This window comes from Tachyglossus aculeatus, chromosome 16 (genome assembly GCF_015852505.1).
Source record: "Tachyglossus aculeatus isolate mTacAcu1 chromosome 16, mTacAcu1.pri, whole genome shotgun sequence".
NCBI lineage: Eukaryota > Metazoa > Chordata > Mammalia > Monotremata > Tachyglossidae > Tachyglossus > Tachyglossus aculeatus.
Genome location: NC_052081.1, coordinates 7,131,945 through 7,151,995, shown reverse-complemented (window position 1 = coordinate 7,151,995; position 20,051 = coordinate 7,131,945). Strand labels below are relative to the sequence as shown.

General features: G+C 48.3%; 2 protein-coding genes across 3 annotated transcripts in view; one reads left to right on the top strand and one right to left on the bottom strand.

The window, feature by feature from the left end:
- Positions 1-1,811: 1,811 nt before the first annotated feature.
- On the top strand, positions 1,812-6,276 carry PIGC (phosphatidylinositol glycan anchor biosynthesis class C). The gene is made up of 4 exons (XM_038758590.1): positions 1,812-2,041; positions 2,131-2,303; positions 2,642-2,808; positions 4,886-6,276. The coding sequence occupies exons 1-4, from the start codon at positions 1,812-1,814 to the stop codon at positions 6,011-6,013; spliced, it is 1,698 nt and encodes a 565-aa protein (XP_038614518.1). The 3' UTR covers positions 6,014-6,276.
- An 11,385-nt stretch (positions 6,277-17,661) lies between these two features.
- The window catches only part of DNM3 (dynamin 3), a 346,807-nt gene continuing 344,417 nt past the window's right edge, over positions 17,662-20,051 (bottom strand). For both annotated transcript variants that reach the window (XM_038758051.1, XM_038758053.1), the window contains one exon: positions 17,662-17,836. In XM_038758051.1, the coding sequence (XP_038613979.1) occupies positions 17,800-17,836 (37 nt within the window). In that variant the 3' untranslated portion in view covers positions 17,662-17,799. The remainder of the gene's footprint in view (positions 17,837-20,051) is intronic.

Sequence of the window (20,051 nt, the reverse complement as noted above, 5' to 3'; positions counted from 1 at the left end):
CTTATTATCCACCTCAGTGCTTAGTACAGTGCGGGGCACATAGTAAGCGCTTAACAAATGCTATTAGTATTATTATCATCATTGTCCATCTCATTGCTTAGTACAGTGCCTGGCACATAGTAAGCACTTAAGAAATGCTATTACTATTATTATCATTGCCCACCTCAGTGCTAAGAACAGTGCCAGGCACATAGTAAGCACTTAACAAATGCCATTATTCTTATTATCCACCTCAGTGCTTAGTACAGTGCGGGGCACATAGTAAGCGCTTAACAAATGCTATTAGTATTATTATCATCATTGTCCACCTCATTGCTTAGTACAGTGCCTGGCACATAGTAAGCACTTAACAAATGCTATTAGTATTATTATCATCATTGCCCACCTCAGTGCTAAGAACAGTGCCAGGCACATAGTAAGCACTTAACAAATGCCATTATTCTTATTATCCACCTCAGTGCTTAGTACAGTGCGGGGCACATAGTAAGCGCTTAACAAATACTATTATTATTATTATTATCATCATTGTCCACCTCATTGCTTAGTACAGTGCCTGGCACATAGTAAGCACTTAACAAATGCTATTAGTATTATCATCATTGCCCACCTCAGTGCTAAGAACAGTGCCAGGCACATAGTAAGCACTTAAAAAATGCTATTATTATTATTGTCATCATTATCCACCTCAGCGCTTAGTACAGTACCTGGCACATAGTATTTAACACATGCCATTATTATCATTGTTCACCTCAGCGCTGAGTACATTGCCTGGCACACAGTAAGCGCTTAACAAAAGCTATTATTATTATTATTATTATTATCCACCTCAGGGCTTAGTAGAGCACCGTGGCTCAGTGGAAAGAGCCCGGAATTGGGAGTGACGGGTCGCGCGTTTTAATCCCGGCTCCATCACTTGTCAGCTGTGTGACTTTGGGCCAGTCACTTGACAGTGTGGCTCAGTAGAAAAAGCCCGGGCTTTGGAGTCAGAAGTCATGGGTTCAAATCCCGGCTTCGCCACTTGTCAGCTGTGTGACCTTGGGCAAGTCACTTCACTTCTCTGTGCCTCAGTTACCTCATCTGTAAAATGGGGATTAAAACTGTGAGCCCCCCGTGGGACAACCTGATCACCTTGTAACCTCCCCAGCGCTTAGAACAGTGCTTTGCACATAGTAAGTGCTTAAAAAATACCATCATCATTTGGAGTCAGAGGTCATGGGTTCAAATCCCGCCTTCGCCACTTGTCAGCTGTGTGACCTTGGGCAAGTCGCTTCACTTCTCTGGGCCTCAGTTCCCTCACCTGGAAAATGGGGATTCATTCATTCATTCAATCGCATTTATTGAGCGCTTACTATGTGCAGAACACCGTACTAAGCGCTTGGGAAGTCCAAGCTGGCAACATATAGAGGCGGTCTAGAAGGGGGAGACGGACAACGAAACAAAACATATTAACGAAATAAAATAAATAGAATAAATATGGACAAATAAAATAAATTCATTCATTCAATCGTATGTGAGCCCCACGTGGGACGACGTGACTACCTTGTATCCCCCCTCAGCGCTTAGAACAGTGTTTTGCACATAGTAAGCGCTTAATAAATACCATTATTATTATTATTATTCTCTGTGCCTCAGTTCCCTCCTCTGTAAAATGGGGATGGAGGCCGTGGGCCCCACGAGGGACAGCCTGCTTACCTTGCATCTACCCCAGCGCTTAGAACAGTGCCTGCTACATAGTAAGCACTGCCTTAACAAATGGCGTCATCACTATCATTCTTAGAGTGGCGGGGGCTGCGGTGGGGGGGGGCACGAGGATGCCAGTCGGGCGGAGACGCGACGTGCTGCCGAGCGGCCAGCAGAGGGCGGCAGCGGGAGGGCGGAGAAAGGGCGTGTTGCCGAGCGGCCAGCAGAGGGCGGCGGCGGGAGGGAGGAGAAAGGGCGTGTTGCCGAGCGGCCAGCAGAGGGCGGCGGCGGGAGGGCGGAGAAAGGGCGTGTTGCCGAGCGGCCAGCAGAGGGCGGCGGCGGGAGGGCGGAGAAAGGGCGTGTTGCCGAGCGGCCAGCAGAGGGCGGCAGCGGCGGCGGCGCGGGGCGGGGGGAGGGCGGAGAAAGGGCGTGTTGCTGAGCGGCCAGCAGAGGGCGGCAGCGCGGGGCGGGGGGGAGGGCGGAGAAAGGGCGTGTTGCTGAGCGGTCAGCAGAGGGCGGCAGCAGCAGCGGCGGCGGCGGGGTGGGGAGACGCGTTTTTCCGGGCGACCAGGAGAGGGCGGCAGCAGCGGCGGCGGCGGCGGCGGCGGCGGCGGGGTGGGGCGGTGCGTTTTTCCGGGCGGCCAGCAGAGGGCGGCAGCAGCAGCGGCGGCGGCGGCGGCGGCGGGGTGGGGCGGCGCGTTTTTCCGGGCGGCCAGGAGGGGGCGGCAGCAGCGGCGGCGGCGGCGGGGGGGTGGGGAGGCGCGTTTTGCCGTGCGGCCGGGAGAGGGCGGCAGCAGCAGCGGCGGCGGAGGCGGGGTGGTGAGGCGCGTTTTTCCGGGCGGCCGGGAGGGGGCGGCAGCTGCAGCGGCGGCGGCGGCGGCGGCGGCGGCGGCTCGGTTCGGCGGGGCGGGCCGGGGGTTCCGGGGGCAGACTCCGGGGAGGGAGGGGGGGACCCGGGCAGCAGACCCAGGGATCCCCGGCCCTCCCGCCGCCGCCGCCGCCGCCGCCGCCGCCGCCACAGCGCCCCCCCCGCGCTCCCAGCCCGCCCCGGTTCCGGGGGTCGCGGGGCAGCAGGGGCTGCACACCTGCCGCTGCAGACGCACCAAGCAGCCCCCCGGGACGGGCCGGGCCGGGCCGGGCCGGGCCGGGCCGAGCCGAGCCGAGCCGAGCCAGGTTGTTTTCCTCCACCGAGCCCCGGGGTGGGTAGAGCTCTTTCATCCCCCTTCTAGACTGTGAGCCCACGGTTGGGTAGGGGCCGTCTCTAGATGTTGCCAATCTGCACTTCCCAAGCGCTTAGTACAGTGCTCTGCACACAGTAAGCGCTCAATAAGTACGATTGATCCTTGAACAAGGCAAGAAAAGTCTCCCAAGATGCCCAGCTGCTTTGGAAAACCCCGGGTGGCCAGGAGGGGCTGCCTAACATGGATGGCTGCTGGTTGGAAGGAACCTTTGTCCCGACGATTTTGACACCCGTCTACATTCATTCAGTCGTATTTATTGAGCGCTTACTGTGTGCAGAGCACTGTGCTGACCGCCTGAGAGTTCACCTCCTCCAGGAGGCCTTCCCACACTGAGCCCCCTCCTTCCTCTCCCCCTCCTCCCCCTCTCCCCCTCTCCCCCCGCCTTACCTCCTTCCCTTCCCCACGGCACCTGTATATATGTTTGTACGTATTTATTACTCTATTTATTTTTCTTGTACATATCTATTCTATTTATTTTATTTTGTTAACGTGTTTTGTTTTGTCCTCTGTCTCCCCCTTCTAGACCGTGAGCCCACCGTTGGGTAGGGACCGTCTCTAGATGTTGCCAACTTGGACTTCCCAAGCGCTTAGTCCAGTGCTCTGCACACGGTAAGCGCTCAATAAATACAGTCGATTGATCACGTAGTAAGCGCTTAACAAATGCCATCATTATTATCATTATTATTATTACAAGTTGGCAGCATAGAGAGAAGGCCCCTAGCCAACTATGGGCTCACAGTCTTGTTTTATTTTGTTGTCCGTCTCCCCCTTCTAGACTGTGAGCCCACTGTTGGGTAGGGACCGTCTCTAGATGTTGCCTGCTTGTTCTTCCCAAGCGCTTAGTCCAGTGTTCTGCACACAGTAAGCGCTCAATAAATACAATTGAATGAATGAATGAGCCGAGCCGAGCCCCAACCGGCCCCAGGGCAGGAGCCCACCGCCTTCAACAATGTACCTCCTCCCTAACAAATACCCCCATCATTATTACTATTATTATCTCCGGGGCTCCCCACTTTCCCCACCCTCGGTCTAGGGAGGTTTGAAGGCATTTGTTTCACCCAGTTTTAATAATAATGATCGCATTTGTTAAGCGCTTACTAGGTGCAAAGCGCTGCTCGAAGCGCTGCGGTAGATACAAGGTAAGCAGGGTGTCCCACGTAGGGCTCACAGGCTTCATCACCATTTCACAGATGAGGTCACCGAGGCCCAGATAATAATAATTATCATATTATTATTATTATTATCATATTATATAATTATAATGCCATTATAATAATAATGGCATTTATCAAGCACTAAGTGCAAAGCACTGTTCTAAGCGCTGGGGGGGTTGCAAGGTGATCAGGTTGTCCCACGGGAGGCTCACAGGCTTCATCCCCGTTTTACAGATGAGGGAACTGAGACCTGGAGAAGTGAAGTGACTCGCCCATAATCACACAGCTGACAATTGGCGGAGCAGGGATTTGAACCCATGACCTCTGACTCCCAAGCCCGGGCTCTTGCCCCTGAGCCACGCTGCTTCCCAAAGTCACACGGCTGACAAGTGGTGGAGCGGGGATTAGAACCCAGACCCCTGACTCCCAAACCCGGGCTCTTTCCACTGAGCCACGTTGCTTTTCTAAGCAGCTGCGGCTCTTTTAAGAGTCACCGGCTCGCATTGCCTGCTCGTTTTTTTTTTTATGTGTTTGTTAAGCACTTGCCCTGTGCCAGGCCCTGTACTAAGTGCTGGAACAGGTAGATGTTAATCAGGTTGGACACAGTCCCGTGCCCCACGTGGGGCTCACGGTCTCAATCCCCATTTTGCAGAGGAGGGAACGGAGGCACAGACAAGTGAAGTGACCTGCCCGAGCAGACGCGGCGGAGCTGGGATTAGAACCCAGGTCCTTCCGACTCCTAGGCCTGGGGTCTATCTATTAGGCCTCACTGCGTCTCTAATTCTTGTTCTCTCTCGTTCTAGAAGCTAGGCAGGCCTGCCCCGTCTCCCTCCGGCGGAACGGGGAGAGCTGCGAAGGTCCCGGCCGGGGTCCCCGCTCGAGGAAGAGAAAGGAGCAACGGAGCGAAGCAAGGGTGTTGAGGAAGGAGCCGGCCCGCGGGGCTCCTCACACGGCCTCCTAGAGCTCCAACCCTGCCCGGCCCCTCCGGCCTCCGGGATGGAGAGCGAGCCGGCGAGGGGCTGGGGGTTTCCCGGGACGATGGCGCGCCGCTCCCGCCCCGAAGCCGGCAGCGGCCCCAGAAGGTGGCAGAAAGTCCTGTACGAGCGGCAGCCCTTCCCCGATAACTACGTGGACCAGAGGTTCCTGGAGGAGCTGCGGAAGAACGTCTCCGCCCGGAAGTACCGGTACCGGGCGGTGGTGTTCGAGTCGGGCGTGGTGATCCAGCAGCTCTGCAGCGTCTGCGTCTTCGTCGTCATCTGGTGGTACATGGACGAGGGCCTGCTGGCCCCGCAGTGGCTCTTTGGGGCCGGGCTGGCCTCCTCCCTGCTGGGCTACGCCTTGTTCGACCTGATCGACGGCGGCGCCGGGCGGAGGGAGAGCGGGCGCACCCGCTGGGCCGACCTGAAGAGCGCCTCGGTGTTCGTCGCCTTCACCTACGGCTTCTCCCCGGTGCTGAAGACCCTCACCGAGTCCGTCAGCACCGACACCACCTACGCCATGTCGGTCTTCATGCTGCTCGGCCACCTCATCTTCTTCGACTACGGCGCCAACGCCGCCATCGTGTCCAGCACCCTGTCGCTGAACATGGCCATCTTTGCCTCCGTCTGCCTGGCCTCCCGGCTGCCCCGCTCGCTGCACGCCTTCGTCATGGTGACGTTCGCCATCCAGATCTTCGCCCTGTGGCCCATGCTGCAGAAGAAGCTGAAGGCCCGCGCGCCCCCGGCCTACGTGGCGATCACCCTGCTCTTTGCCCTCTCGTCCTTGGCGGGCCTGCTGACCATCAGCGCCGTGGGGGCCGTCCTCTTCGCCCTCTTCCTACTTGCCATCTCCTGCCTCTGCCCTTATTACCTTATCCGCCTGCAGCTCTTCAAAGAAAACATTCACGGACCGTGGGATGAGGCTGAAATCAAAGAGGACCTTTCTCGGTTCCTCACCTAGATGGGCTGAGGAGGAAGGGAGGACGTTGGTGAGGGGAGGAGGCTGGGAAGCCACAGGGAGAGAGGCTAATGGAGTCGCAGGCCAAAGAAGAAAACAGAAAGGGGTTGACAAAGGGAGAGGTGGCCCGGCATTGTTGGAAAAGACTTGTTCTTTCCTCCACAGGGCACCAGACCCTTCCAGCTGCTCTCTCGGGCTTTCAGGTTTGCTTGGGTGAATAAAGATGTGCGGTTTGTGAGAAAGAATATCACATTTCTTGGGTCTGCGTAATTTTTTTCGGCTGGGGGGACCAGGGAAGGGACACAGAGAGGATCAGGAAAGAAAAAGAGCAGCAATTAGCTCCCTCTATACTGCCAGTTCATTGTGGGCAGGGAATGTGTTTGTGATAGTGCTATACTGTACTCTCCCAAGTGCTTAGTACAGTGCTCTACACACAGTAAGCACTCCGAGATAGTCATGCAGAGGATTCTGGTACTATGGGGACGAGGAGCGAAGCCTCCTTTTGGTTCCCAGCTCTGTTTGGGGGCGCAGGTCACGAACCAAGTGGGGAGTCTCAGCTCCTCCGTGGGGCTCAGTGCATCTGTGGCCTCTCGAGACCTCGGGGGCAAAAGTGGGTGTGTGTCCCTGGAGTGGCACTGTGAAATAAACTTGGTTCTGGAGTTTGGAACAAAGATGCTGGATCTCTGCTTCTTTGCTCACAGACTTCTTAGATAACTGCATTAGAATACAGCCCAAGACCGGGGTCTTTAGCCGTAGTCTCCGACAACTAGTAAGAATGGTAGTATTTGCTAAGCACTTACTATGTGCCAAGCACTGAACTAAGGACTGGAGTAGATACCAGTTAATAAGGTTGGACGCAGTCCCAGTCCCGCGTGGGGCTCACGGAGTAAACAGGAGAGAGAACAGGTATTGGATCCCCACTTTACAGGTGAGGAAACTGAGGCCCAGAGAAATTAAGTGATTTGCTCAAGGTCCCACGGCAGGCAAGTGGTGGAGCCGGCTTTGAACTCGGGTCCTCTGACTTATGGACTCTTGCTCTTTCTAGGAGGCCATGCGTGTCTGCACAGCGTGTCTGCACAGTTCCTTGAGGGCAAGAATTGTCACCTAGTGCAGTGCTCTGCACACAATAAGTACTCAGTATGATTGATTGAACAGTTGTTTGGAAGCAACACAGGCCTGCTAGAGGAAGGAGCATAGACCTGGGATTCAAAGGTCCTGAGTTCTAATCTCAGCTCTGCCGACTGCTTGCTGTGTGACCTTGGGCAAGTCACTTAATTTGAGGAAACTAAAATGAGGATTCATTTCCTGTTCCCCCTCCTAAGACTGAACTCTGGGGACTGGGTCCAACCTGACTACCTTGTGTCTACTCCAGTACTTAGAACAGTGCTTGGCACATAGTAAGTGTTTAACAAATACCATCATTATTACTTAGGACAGTGCTTGGCACATTGTAAGCATTTAATATATAATATAATTTAATTTAATATAAATTATATTTATATAATATAATTTAATATATCAATCAACCAATTAATCATATTTATTGAGCACTTACTTTGTGCAGAGCACTGTACTAAGCGCTTGGGAAGTATAAAATGGGAACATATAGAGACAGTCCCTACCCAACAGTGCGCTCACAGTCTAAAAGGGGGAGACAGAGAACAAAACCAAACATACTAACAAAATAAAATAAATAGAATAGATATGTACAAGTAAAATAGAGTAATAAATATGTACAAGCATATATACATATATACAGCTGCTGTGGGGAAGGGAAGGAGGTAAGATGGGGGAGATGGAGAGGGGGACGAGGGGGAGAGGAAGGAAGGGGCTCAGTCTGGGAAGGCCTCCTGGAGGAGGTGAGCTCTCAGTAGGGCTATTTTAATAATAAAATAATTTTTTTAAAGTCTTTTTATTGTCAAAGGCAGTTAATGCACAGGCGAATCAGAAACCCATTAGCCTATCAGAGCCTCTAAATGTCCCCCTGGACAGTAAGCTTCTTCAATCAAATGATATTTATTGAGCATTTGGTATATGTAGAGCACTGTACTAAGCGCTTGGGAGAGTACAACACAGAATCAGCAGACGTCCTTCCTGCCCATAATGAGCTTACGGTGGGCAGGGAACGTGTTTACCAATTCCGTTATATTGTACTTTCTCAGGTGCTTAGTACAGTCTTCTGCACACAGTAAGCACTCACTAAATACCATCGATTGACATGAGGTGGGTCAGAAGGAGTCCTCTCTTTTGTGCCTCCCACTCCAATCAATCGATGGTATTTATCGAGTGCTTAGTACACAGTGCCTGGCACATGGTAAGCGCTTAACAAATGCCATAATTATTATTATTATGGAGCAGTTTGCCGTGCCCCATCGGCTCACCCCTCTGTTACTGCCCAAAGCAGGCATGGGTCTCAGTCATTCTTAGTGGTTCTGACAAAATGGGACCAAACCAGTTTCTTGCCTCTCTAGAGACAGGTAGTTGTCGGTATTTCAAGAGGCTCTTTTTCGGCAGTCTTTTTAAGGAACTTGGAGATCTCCTGTAGCTTCTTGTACAACCTCCCGCTGCTGTGGCCAGATCGCATTTCCTCAAAAAACCCTTCATTCAGGTCAGTTAATAAAAGCCTCTCTCAGAGATGCAAGTCTGGGAAAAAGGAGCCCAGTTCAAAAGTCACCTAGCACAAACAACATTCAAGTAGCCCCAGTGCTGTTTCAAGCTGTTTTTCATATGGATCAAAGGCTAAAGGCTAAAAAATATGTTGTCAACTTTTGGATGAGGGGCACCCCGCTTGCCAATAAAGGGTCAAGGACACAGAATACCAGGGACCCTCGAAAAGACCCAATCACTCCCACGACCTTGTCGAAAAAACACAAACCTGGGATTCAGAAGACCTGGGTTCTAATCCCCAGCTCTGCCACTTGCCTGCTCTAAGGCCTAGAGCAAGTCACTTAATTTCTATCTCCCAGTTTCCTTATCTGTAAAATGGGGATTATATTCCTGTTTTCCCTCCTACTTAGACTGTGAACTCATGCGGAACAGAGGCCGTGTCCAACCCGATTGTCTTGTACCTACCCCAGCGCTTGGCACAGTCCTTGGTGCGTAGTAAGCAATTAACAGATCTCATTTATGATCCGGTCCGCTCCCCCAGTTCAACCAATCTCTCAAGAGGAAAACAAATTCCTGATGGCAGGGACGTCTGGAGCTCAGAACTGTGTTGCTCTGATATTTTCAGGAGCTTGAAATTAAAACCCGTTCCCCTGAAATGAGTTCCAACCCAACTCTGCTATTTCTCACTGAAGGTGAGGGGGCAGTTGTGGAGTACTCGGAGGAAAACGTAGGTGGAGGAGCCATGTGTGCCCCAGAAATCTCGGGCTCGGTCCAGCCGGTCAGCACAGAGATTTCCACATGAGCTATTTGTAGTTGAGGCAACAAAGCCAGTGTTTGTCAGGAGTCACGGTGCCTTCCCCGACACTCGTTCCTCCCTCTGCCCCTCAGAGATCCGAGTGACAGCTACCCTATCCTGGTCTGAGCCCTGTCCGCTTCTGCAAAGTTTGGCGGGGTCTGACTTTGGCCTGGTCCCTCTCATGTACTTCCCAAGCGCTTAGTACAGTGCTCTGCACACAGTAAGCGCTCAATAAATACGATTGATGATGATGCACTGTGGGTAGGGAGCGTTCTCAGAGCGGCTGGGAGAAAGTGCAGGGCGTCCGGTCTTGTATTTCAGTAGCTCTGCTGTATTTCTCATTGTGGGAAGGGATTGTCTCTGTTGCTGAATTGTGCTTTCCAAGTGCTTAGTACAGAGCACTGCACACAGTAAATGCTCAGTAAATATGACAATGAATGAACGAGTGAATTTCTGGTGATGACACAGAGCGGGGAGCATAGGGCCGGAAAGTAGGTGTCTGGCCTCCACTGGGGCCTGTGAATGCTTGTGCTTTTGCAATCCTGGTTTGCAGTGTGTGTGACTGGCTTGCCTTTCTGGAAGGCCAGTGTCAGTGCTTTGCACATAGTAAGCGCTTTATAAATGCCATTATTATTATCATTATTATAGGAGCAGGCAAAGGATACCTGTGCTGTTGAAGGCTGCCAGCCACTGAGAGGTAATCGGGTGGCTGACCACTGCCCCACCAAATTGAAACAAAGCGGCTTTAGTGGATAAAGCACGGGCCTGGGGTCAGAAGGACCTGGGTTCTAATCCCATCTCTTCCAAGGTCTGCTGTGTGACCTTGGGCGAGTCACTTCACCTCTCTGGGCCTCAGTTACCTCTTCTGTCAAATGGGGATGAAGACTGCGTCCAACTTGATTAGCTTGCGTCTACCCCAGCGTTTAGTACCATGCCTGGCACATAGTAAGCGCTTAACAAATACCATCAAAAAATTGCTGTTCTAGAGGACAAAAGAGAAGGATAAATTCCGAGGGAAAAAGAAGGCCAACCCGATCTGCTTCCAGCAGAGGGCACGAGGTACAAAGGTTTCATTTAGCCTACAGACCCGTGCTGCTCAGGATCTCTTTCTGGTGGCATTTTCTAACTCCATCAGGGCTTCTTTAGAGCTGGACAATATTTGATGGTAAGTAACTCGATATCCCTCCTGTTTGTGCCCGAACCAGCCGAGCCCCCACAGGGCTTCAGGTAACAAGGGCAGGAATCGACTAAGATTCCAAATAAATCTCAGGGTCACTGCAGAAGTTGGGGGTGGGCTGGCTAGCAGCTGCTTATTCAGTGGCCAGGGACCTCCCTAGCTTCGCTATGAGCTTGCCGGATGCCGTGTGAGGCAAGGTCAGTCAGAGTCAGCACGCGGAACCAAGTCCCCTGAAGCCTACAAAGTGGGAAGAAAGATTTGCTCTGTTGCTAAGGGACACCTGGTTTAATATCTGTCTCCCCCTCCCTCATTATGGGCAGGGAATCAATCCATCAGTGGTATTTATTGAGAGCTTACTCCGTGCAGAGCACTGTACTAAGCACTTGGGAGAGTAAAATACAAGACTTAGCATACACGTTCCCTGTCCACAACAAGCTTACAGTTTAAAGGAGAATATGTCTCTACCAACTCTGTTGCATTGTACTCTGCCAAGCACTTAGTAGTACCATGCTCTGCACACAGTAATTGTTCAAAAAATGCCATCGATTGATTGATTGATTGATTGACCTGGAACTAGAAAAGGATGCCAAATGACATCAGCCATTTTTTCCTCTCCCACCGAAGTGGGGACCCACTCAGCATCATTCAGACCAGGCCTGGAGGGTGAGGGAGGGATTGGTAGGGGACGGTGCAGCCTAGGGGAAAAAACCCCAGCCAGGGAAAAATCAGAAGACTCAGCCTCCTGTCCTGATTCTGCCTCTAGCTTGCTGTTTGACCATGGGCAAGCCACAATAACACCTCTGGGCCTCAGTTTCCTCATCTGTAAAAGGGGAATAAAATATTTGTCTTCTCGGGTTGTGAGTCCTGTGGGGTCAGGGACTGTATCTAATCTGACAATCTCGTATTTCTTGTATCTATTTCAGCACTTAGCACAGTGCTTGGCCCATAGTAATCACTTAATAAAAACAATTAAAAAACCAATGTCTCGGGCCCCAAGCCTTGTGCCAAGGAGAGTCTTGAACAGGCCAAGGAACCTGGAGTCCACCCTGGGGGCCTGCAGTCTTTCTTGCATTCATTCATTCATTCATTCATTCATTCATTCATTCAATCGTATTTATTGAGCACTCACTGTGTGCAGAGCACTGTACTAGGCGCTTGGGAAGTACAAGTTGGCAACATATAGAGACGGTCCCTACCCAACAGTGGGCTCACAGTCGAGAAGGGGGAGACAGACAACAAAACAAAACATGGGGGCAGGTGTCAAGTCATCAGAATAAATAGAACTAAAGCTAGATGCACATCATTAACAAAATAAATAGAATAGTAAATATGTACGAGTTTTGTCCACAACCGGTTCCCATCGAAATGCAGAGACTGAGAGCCCAGCTACTATGCCCCAGAAGCAGGAGAGATGGAGGTGACTCCTCGGATCTCTTCAAATTAAATAAAAACGCCTCACAAATGGCTTCACGGTTCTCCATCATCTGGTCTATCTACCTTACCTATCTACTCTCTTCACTCACTATTCCTGACTCCCCATCTTCACTGTGCTCAAGACAACCTCTTAGCTGTATCTCACTTCCAATTCTCCCACCTCCGCCCCCTTGTTCACACGGTTTCTTCAACTTGGAACTCCCTCCCTCCCATTTAAGACGGACCACAGCTGTGCACATTCAAATCCCACATCCTCAAACAAGCTTTCCCTGATTTACTTTCCAGTACCCTGAGCCTTCTCAGTCCCTCAGCCAACTCTAGCACTTACAGCACTTATCCTTATGAACGTACTTCTTAAACACTCATGTATATCTGTCCATTCAAACTTCGAGACTGTAAGTCCGGTGTGGACAGGGATTGTCTCTCTTTATTGCCGAATTGTACTTTTCCCAGCTCTGCACACAGTAAGCCCTCAATAAATACGGTTGAAGGAGCGAATGAATTTATTTTGACCCCTCTAGTTTCAAATATTTCTGCATTTGCCTCCCTCTGTTAAGAGTGTAAGGTTCTTGTAGGCAGGGAAGATGCCACTTGATTATTTTGTACTTTCCAAATGTCTATTACAATGCACCAAACCAAGTGGATGCTCAATAAATGCTGCTACCACTATTATCATGGTCAGGGGGAAAATGCAGCTTTACCTCTCTCTTTCTCTATTCCCTTTCTGTCCCAACATCACAGTATCTTCATCAGCATTTAACTGCCTACTGTATGCAGAGCACTACTCAACTCTCCAAAGTGCTCAGTACAGAATCCTGCACACTGTAAGCACTTAATAATAATAATAATGGCATTTATTGAGCACTTACTATGTGCAAGGCACTGTTCTAAGCACTGGGGAGGTTACAATAATAATAATAATAATAATAATGGCACTTATTAAGCGCTTACTATGTGCAAAGCACTGTTCTAAGTGCTGGGGAGAGTACAAGGTGATCAGGTCATCCCACGTGGGGCTCACAGTCATAATTCCCATTTTACGGATGAGGTAACTGAGGCACAGAGAAGTTAAGTGACTCTCCCAAAGACACACAGCTGACAAGTGGCGGAGCCGGTTTTTGAACCCATGACCTCTGACTCCAAAGCCCGGGCTCTTTCCACTGAGCCACGCTGCTTCTCTAGTACTTAATAATATTAATCATACTGAATAAATAACCGATCTCTTACAGTCTAACTGGAGAGAGAAATGGACATAAAATCAGTGTAAAATAGATAAAAGACTGAGAGTCTAGATGCAAATGATAAAATACAAAAGTAATTGCTAAACGCACAACAGTAAACATCCCCTTGAATGCTAAGGTGGATGATGGGAAGGCATGACTTAGAAGGAGAGGTATTAGTCAAGGAATGCCTCCAGGAAGGAGTGACAGTAGAAGAAGCTTGAAGAAGGGAAGTCCATAGTTTTGGGGGGCTGAGGGAGTTCAATCCTGTAGCTACAATGCTGCTCCTCTTGATTCTTTCTCACAGGGTTTGAGTTTCCAGTTGGGAGCCTTCTAATAGTGTATGTTTTCATGTGCTTGCTCACTCTGCTATTACCTGTAATTAAATAGTTTTCTCCACCTTTAGGGTGTAAGCTCCTCGAGGGCAGACATCATGTCTTCTAACTCGGTTGTATTCTCCCAAGTGCTCAGTTCAGTGCACCGCACAGAAGAAACACTCAATAAATATTACCGATTGACTGACATTTTAAGTTGTATTGCAGCCCCCATCTCCCTGGAAAGGATAGCTGATAATATTAATGATGACGTTTATGAAGTGCTTACTCTGTACCAAGAACCAGGCTGGACACTGGGGTAGAACCAAGGTAATCAGATGGGACACGGTCCCGTTTACCCCAATCATGGAAAACAGGGTCCTGAAATACAGCATCTTCCTCCCCGTCTCTCTCATAAACCAACCACCTGGTGAGAACTCAATCCTGAAAGACTGAGGTGATATTTCCCCTCTTCGCAAGTCACAGTTTCCTTATATTTTATGGAGATCTCTAGGATGTGGGATATAAAAGCATCAAATATCTGGCGATAACTGAAGAACAAAAAAATGGATTCTTTGTAGACTTGAAAAGTGAGTCAGGAAAAGACTAAGGATAATTTTTCCTACCTTCATTGGTATCTCTGGCATTTCTTGCTTTACAGAGCCTTACTTGCCAGGGCTTTTGGACCAAAGGCTATCCTCTCACACCACTGACCATCCGAAGCATCACTTTTGCCCTGTGGACAATATTACTTCCCTCTGGCGGGGTTAAACACCACAAAACAGTTGAAAACCAAATTTTCTTTCTGAATTCACATTTGCATTCTTGAGCCCTGGAACAGTACACAGTGAGATAAAATTCTGGAATATGATTAGCTGCAAACAAATCAAATGGAGTTCCAGAACATGTGTGAGCCAATTTGGCTAGTACTGTTCTAGAACTGGCTTGGCTCCACTCAGTAATGTGCTTACCTCTATACAATACAGTTTATTCTTCTGGCCATGCGGGGCTTTTGATCACTTCCAAATATTTTGGCTTCCTTCACGAAAGTTAGTCTTTCCCTATCTTCTCCTGGGAAAGGGCAGCAAGGTTTGAAGCTATATTAAGTTAAATGCCTACTCACCTGGAAACAAAGTTATATCTTCTCTTGCAGTCAGCTTTTCCCCAGTGTCTTTCAGGACAACAGTGAGTGGCAGGGTGTCACAAGAACCAAGTATTTAGCTAGAGCTGCCTAAGTCCCTGCCCTCTATGGCTCATTAAGTCGAGAATAGATCCTTTTCCCCAAGGAACATTGACTTCACAACTCTTGCTCTATGGCTCTGGCAAACAGAGACAACTGCCGGCTTGGAATACAGGAGGAAATTTCCAAATACTTTGAATGAGGCTAACTAGGGAAAACAGACTCAAAAGACAATTACCCTGACATCACTTGTGCTGTTATGTTTCTAAGCCATGAATAAACTGGGACAATTGTGTGCAGACACGGAAATGTCAGTGAATAAAAAGTTCAGTAAGGGTGAAACAAAATGAGTTCTTTGCCAAAGTTAGGGATAAAGGTAAGAGATAAAAGACTTGCACGTGACCTTGTTGGCTGCTCAAAACTTGGACCTAAGGTGAGTGTGTGACACTTCCCAAGCACTTAGTACAGTGCTCTGCACACGGTAGGTGCTCAATAAATACGATTGATTGAATGAATGAATGAAAAAGGGCAAAAGAAAAAAGAGAAAGAGGTGATGAAGCTTTTCTATGTTGCTACCAAAGAGAACATGGCCCTGCTAATTCCTGAATCGACAGTCATCTCTGAGGGATGGCCAGCCCAGAGTTCTGAAGAGTTTCTGGAAGCAAGAAAGCCCATGGTAGATTGTACTTTAACCTCAGTCAACTGCATCTTTGTGGAAAAAGCATGTGCTTGTCAGCCAGGGGACCTGGGTTCTCATCCTGGCTCCACCACTTGCCTGCTGTGTGACCTTGGGTAAGTCACATAACATCTCCGTACCTTAGTTTCCTTCTCAGTAAGATGGGGATTAAATACCTGTTCTCCCTCTGCCTTAGAATCTGACCCCATGTGGGACAGGGACCGTGTCTGACCTGATTATTTTCTATCTACTCCAGGGCTTAGTTCAGTGCTTGGCACATAGTAAATGCTTAACAAATACCAGCAGAGATCTTCATTGGTTGGAGCGTTCGTCATTTTACACTACAAATCAGGTGCGAGGAACCAGGGCCATCACTAAAGTCATAACACTTGCCCCAGTCCTTCAGTGTTTTGCTGCTGCTAGTGGAACCACAGGATGCTTAGGAAAAAAAAATTAGTGTGATCATTGCCCTCCTGGGTATCCATTGTCCTGCATTATTATCAGAGAGCTGCATTTGTAACATCTCTAATTTTTCCCTCTAATAATCCACCACAGGCCTATCAGCCAATAATCTATTTAGGCCTTTTGTGAGGTCATTTATTCAACTTTCCCCTCAATAACCCATTGTCTCTGAATTTATCCAATCCTCTACCAGACAGACTGGCACTTTTTTTTTCTGGCCAACTTTCTGAGGAAGGAAATCCCCCTCTGAGTGAAAAGATGTCTAATTCTATGGCTTCCAAACCCAGAATGAACAAAATTGAGTTCCAATAGCAACAGCAGTGTCCACACACATCAGAGATGGTCCCAGCTGAAAAGTAAGGTATCATTGCCCTTATCCCTTGTTGAAAATTCTACAGATGACAAGATAGAAGAGAAGGTGCTAAAACCATTTCCTCATGGAAAAATCTGCCCTGAGTTTTACAAATTACTGTGAATTGTATCATGCTGCCACCTTCCTTCTGGAAACAAGCATTGAGAATGAACTATTTTGCTAATTCAGGTCTAAATTCCTCATGTTAATTATATAAGTTTTCAAGCTTTCATAATGATGACAAAATATTTTCTGTCTTCCTCTTATACCCTTCTTCTTTGAGTCACTGCAATCCAGCAAAGTGAGTCGATCTCAGAAATGAATGTGTGCACAGAGCATCGGTGGCTTGCCTCAATCTAGGAATGGACTCTTCTGCCCCCTCATCAAAACCCATATTCAAGAAGCACAGGTCCCCCCAGAAGGTAGAAGATGCCACTCTGGCACTGGGCAGACTTTGTGACAAGCTCTGATCTTGAGATCCTTAAGAAATGAGGGAAAGTCCAGTTCTTATTTCGTCCACGGAAGACACTCTCTCTGTGACTAAAAGAGTGCAGTCCTCTGCTGGTAAACATTCCTTAGGCACTGTTTCTGCTGCCAGTGCTGTCACCCAAACGTGGAGGGAGAGGTACTGGTATGTTGGGTCCTTGGAAGTTAGCCCTTGTGGGACCTCAGAAAGCCAAGTTTGGAACTGTAGTCAAATGAGTGTGGACCAAAGAGCCTGCAATTTGTTCGGCGGGACTACGGACTGTGACAAACTGGCTCCATCCTCATGGAGGCCATCTTTTTTTAAAGGAGAAGTTAAAAAACACATGATTGGAAATGGCCTCCTAGAGGAGAAAACACCACCAGAACATCATTTTAACATTTCCTCTTGGTTGTTTAGGTCGGCGATCACGCATAAATACCGTTCATCAACTTAATCTTTCAACAAATGTTTCAGAATGTTGCAGGAGACCCGTCTCTGCTTTGATTTCTTAATAGCATTTCTTTCTCTCGAAAGAGCCAACTGGAATTAGTGAGATTAAACATGAGTCAGATTTCCTGCTTATTTCATGATCTTACATATTTTATCTCCCGCCATGACAATTAAGGAAAATATAGGTGCAATAAACTTATTTATGGGATTTCCAGTTGCCAGATGAAAGAACAGATTATATCATATTCCCACAGTTTTAATTTCTTATTTCCTTTCTTCTCTTGAATCTAGATTCTACTTGCAAGATGCACTGTTTATCCCTGCCAGAATATCCTTAATCAAGTCATTTTTGTTCATAGCTTCGATTTTCCATTTCAAAATCCATTCGGCCTTCAAACTGCTTATATTTCTTCCTCATATTTCCCAGAATTATTGTTTTAAATAAGTCATGCTCTGCATTTAAACTTCTTCATTAAGCAACAAAACAAAAGGGCAGGTTTTATTTATTTACACAGAATAAACTTTGGCTTTTATTATAGACATAGATCAAAAATAAAAACTTTGTATGTACACGTGGCATATAGTACAAATTAAAGGTAGTTTGGACACCACTAATACCAACCCTGTGCTACAAAACGAGATTGAGTGGTGGGGGTTAAGATGGCCGTCCTGGAATTGCAGGAGGGGGTCGCCTGAAGGAAAAACAAAACCAACAAAAAGAAAAACACAGATGCAGAGGAAAAAAAACAATGTTTAAATAATAAAACACATTCGAACGGTAACATGCAAACACATCCCGCTACACTGGGTCAAACTGAAGTCAGGCACAAGCATGCGAGAGGAAGAAGGAGTAGGACGAGGCATTGCAAATGTTTAGTATCAGGCCCCACAAAACTTCCCCAGCTATGATCAGTGCTTGGCCAAAGGCCATCTCAACATTCAGACCCTGAGGGGCGAAGGATGAGAAAATAACCAAGTGGGGATGTGGAATAATCTTCAGTTGCCAGCAGGTCCACTCCAGGACACGAGAACTGAGACAACTATAAAAGAGGGGGTTTGGTGGTAGTGTGTTCAGCTGTGGGAAAAAACATGCTGTCTTGACAACTACGGCAAAGGACACCCTTGCCCCTTCCCTCAGATCTCCTCTGTTCAAAGCAGGCCCTGCGGTGGGGGCTATTTATGGCTGCACCGGGATTCTTGCCCATTCACGGTGGCCCCTGAGTGTCCTGACTCTCATCCGCTCACTGCCAGCAACTCCTTAGAAGAGGCAGATCCGCCTAGGGCAGCCTGGGCCTAATCTTGTCTTGGAGAGGGGCTGAGTGCCCTTCAGTAAGCCTCTCGGCATCACAAATGACTTCTCGTTTCCTCGTTCTAGCCAGCGTGGAGACTCCCAGATTTTGGGAGCTGCCCACGTAGAGATATCTGCAGGAACTTCTTTCTTCCACCGCCATTGAGCTTCAATCCAGCCACCACCATCTTCACCACCCAAATCCTCCCTAGTAAAATCAATTACTGACGGAATCAAAATAGTCTGGCCACTCATTGGTTAAGGCTCTCTTTTTTTCCCAAACACACTTCCGTTCAGGGCGGTTGGCCCTGGTTTTATGAGGTGAGCTTTTCTCTTCTGTTAAAATGTTGAAGAGCTTGATATTGCTTCATGCTTTTCAACTGTCGGGGGTCTGCTGGCCATTTAATTTCACAGACCCCTGAAAATCAGTATCCCTGGTGTTTTGATGAAGAAAGCATAATTAAATTCCTGTCAAGGAGGACAAGATTTATTGCAAGCTTGGCAGGCAGAAACCATTTCTGGAGTCTTCATGGAGCTTGAGAGCACTTTAATCCCCTCAGCAGGATGGGGAAGTGAGCTATTATACCAGTAACAGGTCCATGGAGCTGAAATAATCTGTTGCAAATAGGGGCCAAAGCAGTATGTGACTTGGAGCTATACTGGTGAGTGAATCCACAAATAGTTGAAAATCTATCTTCATCAGAAGGTAGAGAAACAAGTCTGAGTGAATGCTGCTTATTTCCCCACTAATCCATTTACCAGCATTCTCTAGGACAGAGTCATTAAGTGTACCACTACTGAATTTGAGTAGCTAATGTTTTTCCTATATGCTTTCTCCACCACTCTCGCTGCCAAACTCTGTCAAAGATATGCTTCACATCACTTAGTAGGGCAGGGTTTTAGCTAGTGATTTGTATCCTTGCTTTCTCACATTTTGGTTTGGCCATTTCTTCCCCCCAGAATCCTCTCCCAAGTCTATTTTGGGGGCAGAACAGATTAGACTTCTGGATACAGACTGGTTGCCCAATTCTCCCAGGGCCTAACTTTACTTCCCTATAATAAGTTAGACTCTTTGGGAGGAACATTAACTCTTTCATGCCACAAGGGATCTTTTTAGTGTATTCCTGCCTCTCGGCACATAGTAAGCGCTTAACAAATACCATAATTATTATTATCATAATGCTGCAATGCATTAAAAGCCCCCAAATGGTCTGAAGAATTAACGCACATCCCAAAATGCCTATTAAGTTGTAAATCTAGGTCCCAGGAGATTCAGGCTTAATAAGAACTCTGAACATCCCTCAGCATCTTCCACAGTCTTGTAATCAAATATGGAATTCCTGTAGTTGACAGCTATCAAATCTGAACACTATCACTGCATCATTTAACTGGGCATCTCGTTAACTTTTTTGCCCTTGTTTCATTTGGATTTTGGCCTCCTAAAACTTCTTGAATAAATGATTCATTTGTGAAATTCAGGTCAGAAATCTAGAGACTCTACTGGGACATCCCCCACCCTTCTCCCCCCCAACATACACACACACACACACATACACACACTGCAGTTAACAGACTAGGTAAAGTAGGATGTAGAACAAATCATGCTTGCTGGTGAGCCT